Consider the following 7,964-nt stretch of genomic DNA (forward strand, 5'->3'; position numbering starts at 1 on the left):
TGCCTTAAATTGGATATATTCTCTTTTTATTCCAAGTTGTTTTCTTCTACAATTTCAATCTTTAAAATTATTTCTTTTCATCCGTATGATAATTCTTATACATTTATAATGCATACATAGTTTTTAGTTTAAGATTATAAATCGTATCCTTAAATTTGAAATCCAGAAAAACAAGAGTACATTCCATCAGGATGCAAGGTCATCGATCTTGTGGATAACGCATTCCGACACCATACATCTTCACCAGACTGTAATTTAACGTTGACTTGCACTGTTCCTTCGCTGTGTTGATCGTCATCACTATATGCCAGACCAAGCCGATTTCCATCTTTCACAATTTCTGCAAAGATTTCATGACCAGGCTGATTAAGAAATGTGACAACAAATCGATATATTCCAGTAGCAGGTGCCCGAAATATTCCATGTCGTGGGTCATATGCCCCGCCCTCGTTTAAGATCACGTGATCGAATTCCATTGGTTGATGAGGTCCTAGTGTTCTGAGGCTTGCTCCCAAACAGGCTGTAAAGGCGACGGGGAGTGTTCGATCGGATGATGTATTGTCTGTAAGTATTAAGGAAAAAGAACAATTTAAATTGATATAAAAAAATTAAATTTAGGGAACTTAAGTTTTAGGAGTTTATTATAAGATTGGAAAAAGAATAAAACGAAATTGATACAGTTAGTTTAATGTTTAACAAAAAATATAAACATTTTTAGAGCGACGGCATTGGGGAATATTGATTTTTGCCCTGCCCGTCTGTTTATATACGGGATAATCTTTTCGTTTGTAAAAAAGTACCTCTTCAGTAAAAACAGACATTGACAAACTTTTACCTTGCCAATAACTTTTTTTTTGTCGGAACTATTGCTTTCATTTGTAACATATGTGTATTTCATATGACAATACCTTCAATAGGTGGCGTCACCATATGAGTGAAAAATTCAGGAGAGAGAAGTTTGACAACAAGCAAGCAAACAAACAACAGACCAACAAATAAACAGGTATCAACGCATTTGGCCTACTGGCTTTTATCTTGGGGTCAGAGTGTCTTGGTGTTTGATCTACTTTTTCAACATTTTACCATATTTTGGCATTACCGAAAATATTTGAACTGTTGTCAATATTAGCTTCATACTTCACGTGTAAATTCCATATAAAGAGACCTATCTTAATATATATGTTATGTACATTCAGTCAGATAATAAGCAAAATGTTATTAGTTACACAGTCAGTTAGTGACCTAATGCGGATTCATACAGGGTGTGAAATGGAAATCCGTATTGGGCGAGGCGAAGCCGAGTCCCAATACGGATTTCCATTTCACATATATATAGGTTGACTGTGTAACGAATTTATCCCGCTGAAGACCCTTTTCAATAAAAAAAAATTATGCATATTATGAAAATATTAGTTTTAATCCAATAACAATCAACATAAAATGTCGTTAAGGTAACAAGAAATTTAACTAAACTACCTACGTTAACCGTTTGTTAGCCGCCATTTTTATTTACAATAACAACGCTTCGAACGGAATCGCGTGCCCGATTTTCATATTACGCCTCGACGGAGACGTAATATGGAAATGGAGACGTAATACGGAAAATTTCATGTGATTAGCTTTTATCCAATCAGTAATCGACAAATTTGTCTGAAGCGGGATAAAAATCATTACATAGACTTCTTGTTTTGTTCAGAAACTGTTCACAATTCATTCGATTTCGCGACTTAGGTCTAATGTTAATAAAATACTTACATTTCTCCAGTTTAGCTTGAACATCACCTAGCGTAGAATTCATTTTTGCAATAAGTGATTTCAAGTCTTTAATTTCTTGTTTCATTGCAGGAATATCGGCTTCATGATCCACTTCTGGTAGATTCAGAGAGTGCACATTTCCAATCAAAACCAAAATAAAGATTGAATGAAAAGAAATCATTTCAGTGCCCGTGAAGATTTACAAAATTAAACTTTTCCCCTGTGTTTCGAAACTTAGCAAGGTCCTTAAACAAGTTATAAAGGTTAATGATTGTAAAATAAATATTTAACTGATAAAATGCGTGTTGCTAAAGGTATTCGTTAAAGAGTAAAAACACACGACTTTATTTGATAAGAGACAAATTTAGACCTGATAATTCAGCATTATGATTATGATTCATGTTTGTTAATTCATTTTATTTTGAAGAGTGTATGTAAATTTTTTTAAAACATATTTGTATATAATCGTTATGCCATTCCATTTTTTTAATGTTTAGATTATATGCGTCCTGGCATTTGACAAGATGTAAGAAAAAACGAACAGAATTTAAAAAAAAAACTGGAAATGGTTTTTTTGGTAAAAATTTCGGGAATATGTCAGGTTCTTTAAATATTTCTCTAATTAATAGTAGATCTGTGTTATATTGTGCCTATTTCAAGCATGTATGTTTTTATATCTTATTTTTTTATCAAACAAAAGATATTTCTACGAGAAAAATCGAGTCATGAAATCAAATTATTTGAATGGTTCTCAAAATTACTTTATTTGCAAATACAGTCTATCGTTGCGTTATACCATGACAATTAATTGGTCATTGATTTTATATATAATATAAGTCCAATGACTTACTATCAAGGTATTTCCATCCTCGCATGATTTCATAGGTCTTTGCAAAAACTGTTATTAATTTAAATTAATAGCCAATAGAGCAATATCTTTTGGAAGAATGCTTTTCAATACGTGTGATGATAAATCTTATTAAGTAAAAGAAATTAAAAGATGTATATTTTCTTTATTTAATCAATTATTCACTCTTTATAAAAATGTTGAAAAGGACGATAACTCCATCCAAGGTATCTTCATTCTTTATTGTACTTCTAATGTAAAATAATTCACCTGATATTAAAATGATTTTTTAAAATGCTATTTACAATAGATATACTGTTTTTATGATGACATATACTTCTGTTTATATGACTCCCATCTTTAAGTAATATGGCAGCCCATATCTTTTTTGCAATAATTTGTAAATTTAAACTATATTAAACTAAAATAATTGCAGTTTTTGTACTTTAAACCATTGAAAATGTGAGGATTGAAAGACATTAATCAGTAAAGAGGTGATGGTTTCACTCATGGTGTTTCCAGAGATTTCACGTTTTTCCCCTTTTCACATGTAATGCTGACTGACGTTTTTCATACCAATTGTTAGTCCATTATTTATACACTGAATTGACCACGGATTTTTTTCCGTTATTTCCTGATTGTGACGGCGGGCACACGGCGGGTGTGACCGGTCGACAGGGGATGCTCACTCCTCCATGGCACCTGATCCCACCTCTGATGTTTCGGAGGTCCGTGTTTGCTCTGCTCTTGTTTTGTATATTTGTTTAATGGACGTTGAGATTGAATACTGTTCGTTATTTCCATATCCTTCCTTCATGTACAAGTCAAATTTTTTTCTAAACGTTTGGAGCTGAAATTCTAAACATCAAGTTAAAATAATTCTCTGACATTATATTCAAGAGAATATTATTAAGTTAAACACAAACTTTTACTTTAAAATAAGAACAATTTCAATCGAATAAATATTTTCTCTGCAGGTTGATACAACTAATTCCATTCATTTCTAAAGTACAGTTTAAAGTAAAGTTTTTTCATGGGATCATATGATTACACATAATGGAACAAGTTTCGAAAACATACACTGATCGATCTAAAGGGAATCCTTAAGCAATGCAATTCTGTAAAGATGTGCACTGACCCAAGGCTTTCAAGAGGTGGAATCAGGTGCCTATGAAGTGTAAACCTCCTCTTCGATCTGTCTCAGCCGCCCTTAAATCTATGCATTGGAGACGGATTTTTCCGTTATTTCCCAATCATGACACGGAGCACACGGCGGGTGTGACCGGTCAGCAGGGGGATGCTCACTCCTCCATGGCACCTGATCCCACCTCTGATGTTTTAGAGGAGGCCCGTGTTTGCTCTGCTCCTATTTTGTATTGGTTTATAGACTGTGATATTGAATACTGTTCGTTATCTCCATATCATTCATGTAATGCGCAGGTGGTCGAATCATTCTAAGTAAAATACAGTATGATTACAAAGGCCTAGCAATCGGTCTGAACCAACTCAACCTAAATACGACCAAATGATAGCTTCTTTTTTATGACAATGTCATTATAAATTTCATTATAATAATGATTATCTATCTGACTTTATCTTTTAGCTTCAGTTAGATATATCTGCTTTTTCATGTCTTCATTGCATCTTAAGTATGCTGCAACAAATTATTGACCGTGTACATAACAAAAATTCATCACAACTTTTAGCTGCCTCCTTACTAGAAACAGAAATTGACAAAAATTCTCATGTAGGGTATCAAACTTTTTTTTCTTTATCAAATATCAAGTTATAGAAATTACAGGCTTTTTAAAAATTAAAGAAATCTATTTCTAAAAGGCTGAAAGTGTCGAGTACAAGCGTAAATTAGTTATTGTCCACCAGCATGGGGTGGCGCAAAGGTGCATTAAACAAAAAAAATATTTATCAGCTTATGTCGTGTTTGTTTTATACAGCTTATAACGATTTCATATTAAATTCATATTAACTAACCGTATATGATGACATATCATGAAATTTTCTTTAAATCGACAAAGTTGCAAATTACACTTTCTTTTGAGAATTTTTCTTTGAGTGAAAAATTCTCGAGAGGGACGTTAAACAGCATGCAATCGATCAATCAATATGAACAAAAAGAGAGAGACAAAAAAATCGTTCAATGATTGCTAGCAAATGACGTCCCTAGTTTCCAAAGAACTGGATATCTCTTAGTATTTACACACTGAATAGTCAACGGATCCCGATCAAAAGAAGAAGCACATAACGGTTGTGACCGATTCGGTAGGGAATGATCACTCTTCTTAGGCACCGATCCAATTTTTGATGATTTGGAAGGTCCATGTTTGTGCTGCTCTCGATTTGTACCATCTAAATTGACTTTGATCTTGAATACTGTTCGTTGTCTCCATATTTTACTTTCTTAAAATTTTTGACAACATTTTATATTAATAACTATTGGCACAGACTCAAATTACGAAATTTGACAGAATGATCAATTGGTCATATGTTTTAAAACTTAAGTAAAATACATGTATAATTTAAATACAATCAATTCTACATAAATTATATCTGTTAATAAATTAGTATGTTACTGTAAAAGTATTACATTTGGTTGCGTATTTTATTTCGCGCCTTTGCGGAAAGCATCATCCGCTAAATAAAGCGCAATACTCCGGTAAATGTTTCATCATATAATATCATTCATATAGTACACATTTAGAAAGCACTTTTTCAAATCTATGCTTACTTATTAAAAATGAAATATTGAACACGCCAAATAAACTACATTAACAGAACTCTTTACAGCTAAAACGCAGTGCGATAACATCTGTACTGTGTTTTCCTAACTAGATATCAAATGCCCAGAAAAGCAACTGTAACCATTAGCGTTAACCAATTGATTTGCTGTTTGTGAATTACGACACCACACGGTTTGACCAGCACTAAGTCTCACATTGACATCAGTGGTGGAGGAGAGATAGTCGCTTCCGCCTTCGTATGTATGGATAAGTTCTGTTCCGTCTTTGACCATCTGAATGCGTAGCGAATGTGACTTCACCGAGTATATGGTCATGGAAAAGTGATAGAGTCCGGAAACAGGTGCCCGAAATGTGCCATGCCGTGGATCAAAACCATTGGCTTCGTTTGTGATCACGTGATCGAATTTGATTGGTTGTAGGTGGCCAATGGTAACTGCAGTTGATGATGATAAACACGCAGTAAATCCAACTGATTGTTGTGTAAGCTTTGCTGAAGAATCTATGTGGAAGAAAAAATGCCTGCACAGTGCAGTCAAGCATGTATTACAGTATTGTCTTAAAAGCATATAAATCTAATTTCAGAACATTAACCTGCACACGAACAAGAGGAAATTGAATTGAACATATCATTTAGTCAAAAGGATATGACGATATGATGAATAGTTCTAGACAGTTTTCTCCTAATACAAAAACTGAAAAAATACAGGATCTATTATTTGATCTGACATGAGAATAAGTAGTGTCAAAACTGAAAAATCTTGATACTTCCTCTAGTATAGTGATAGTGTATCTAAACACCTCGAAAATTTTGTCCAGAATGTTCATGCACATTGTAAATACAATCATGTATATTATTAACACATTTAAAAATAAGGAAAATTAAACGGCAGGAATTTTTAGACTCACTTTACTAAGATGAAAAAGTGAATCATCAAACAATAACAACAATGACAACAAAAATTCCTCTGAGAGAAGAGAAGATATTAATATAACTTACAAGAAATGTGAGTTCTTTAATTTACAATTTATTATTCCGGAAAAGAAACAGTATTAACTATTGCTTACTATTCATTGCTTCAAGTGCCTGTAATCTTTGTTCTAGCATCCTTAAATTCTGTTGCAGTTCCAAAACATCTGTTTGTCTCGATGCTGTCACGTTCAAAGAGTGAGTAAAAGCAAGACATGTGGACAAAAAAAGAAGTGTTCCATACATTTTTGTAAGAGTTTTCCTACTAACGGTGCATGTACTTCTCCGAAGACAAACTAGACCAGACGGATGCCTGATCAATTCTGCTCCACAATGACGGAATGAGGTGGTATTTCACCTGTAATTGTTTGATCATTCTTCCATCGTGCAGTTTTGCTATATTGTATTTATATTTTTTATCAAGGTTAAATTTTCTTTAGCAGTCGTTGTATGAATGACACATTAATATCATTTTGCAGATATTTCAAGACAAAAATTATTATTTGGAAAAAAGTGTACAGTAAAATTACACATTTTCTCGTAGTTTAAGGAAAAAAATGTTGCATTGATTTGGATTTGATTTTGTGGCTGAAGATGGGAGTTGAGTAGTTATATAAAATGTACACATGCTATTTTACATTTCGTGGTGGTCATGATTTCCTGGGCATCCTCATACCTCGAAAGTTAACCCCACAAAATTAAAGATTTCATTGTAGTCGCAAATTATTAATTTATCAATGAATATAAACATAAATTTGTTTGGTCTTATTCATCCGCATTGTGACATTACAATTTAAACCGCTCATGGGAAAAGTTCTCTAAAATTCTTTACAATTCATTCAATTTACAACGGTACACCAGGATAAGGCGTATATTTTATAACAGCGTATTTTTTTAAAGATTCAGGCCGGTTTATGGTGGCATATTTCTGTCCCGTACATGGAAGATAATTAATATTACAGTAGAAAACTTTAAGCTGATGACTGCGTTTTGCTTGCATTGGTGCTTTTGATTAGTGACATTCATAAATTTACCTGTATGGCGGTATATTTCTGCGCCTAAGTATTCAAACATTTTACCAGTATATTTGGCACAATATTCTAACATCTGCTTTGTTCAATTTTTTTTCTAACTTCATATCTCATATTCTAAAGCCAGAATAATTATAGAATAGCAGCAAACCTAAAAAAAATTGTGAACAAGTCATCAAAGGTGGACCATCTGGATATTCGAGGGGCCAAAATTGAGCGATCGATACTAGTTGTATTTCATGCTCTAAATTTTGAATTTACCGGGTATATTAATACCACCTGGTAAATTCAAAATTTAGAACATGACGTTTAGTTGACGTATTTGTAAGCAAAGAGAAATAACTCAGACATGTACTCTTTAGCATTCATCTGCTGACATATGAAATGAAGGTAATTTTGCTAATGACGAATTTCTACACGTGTCTTCTTACGCAAATTACGTGTACATTGCCAATTACACGTAAGTAAAAACTTGTAGCGTATAATTCTTTAACTGATGTTTATGTTTCAAAAAGTGTGCGTTTTTCTGAAACCTGATTATTTAATGCAAATACTGATATAAGAACTGAACGTCAGTAATTGAAATATATTAATTTATAGGGAGTTAA

The 7,964-nt window shown here is 33.0% G+C and overlaps 2 protein-coding genes across 2 annotated transcripts; both read right to left on the reverse strand.

The window, feature by feature from the left end:
• On the reverse strand, positions 1–1,987 carry LOC134272305 (multimerin-2-like). Its single transcript, XM_062754553.1, has 2 exons — positions 1,756–1,987; positions 1–562 (listed from the first exon to the last, which is right to left on the reverse strand). Exons 1-2 carry the CDS (start codon positions 1,934–1,936, stop codon positions 150–152), a joined length of 594 nt encoding a protein of 197 aa, XP_062610537.1. The 5' UTR covers positions 1,937–1,987; the 3' UTR covers positions 1–149.
• Positions 1,988–5,095: 3,108 nt separating this feature from the next.
• On the reverse strand, positions 5,096–6,634 carry LOC134272306 (complement C1q subcomponent subunit B-like). The gene is made up of 2 exons (XM_062754554.1): positions 6,424–6,634; positions 5,096–5,857 (listed from the first exon to the last, which is right to left on the reverse strand). Exons 1-2 carry the CDS (start codon positions 6,569–6,571, stop codon positions 5,442–5,444), a joined length of 564 nt encoding a protein of 187 aa, XP_062610538.1. The 5' UTR covers positions 6,572–6,634; the 3' UTR covers positions 5,096–5,441.
• Positions 6,635–7,964: the final 1,330 nt, after the last annotated feature.

This window comes from Saccostrea cucullata, unplaced genomic scaffold (genome assembly GCF_032062105.1).
Source record: "Saccostrea cucullata isolate Sc308-1 unplaced genomic scaffold, CSIRO_AGI_Scuc_v1 ctg2139, whole genome shotgun sequence".
In the NCBI taxonomy this organism is placed as follows: Eukaryota; Metazoa; Mollusca; class Bivalvia; order Ostreida; family Ostreidae; genus Saccostrea; species Saccostrea cuccullata.

Coding starts and splice junctions, on each gene's coding strand:
- LOC134272306 (XM_062754554.1), bottom strand. CDS start 6,571: ATGTATGGAACACTTCTTTTTTTGTCCACATGTCTTGCTTTTACTCAC. Junction 5,858..6,423: donor GGCACTTGAAGCAATGAATA/GTAAGCAATAGT, acceptor TCTTCCACATAG/ATTCTTCAGCAAAGCTTACA.
- LOC134272305 (XM_062754553.1), bottom strand. CDS start 1,936: ATGATTTCTTTTCATTCAATCTTTATTTTGGTTTTGATTGGAAATGTG. Junction 563..1,755: donor TCAAGCTAAACTGGAGAAAT/GTAAGTATTTTA, acceptor TAATACTTACAG/ACAATACATCATCCGATCGA.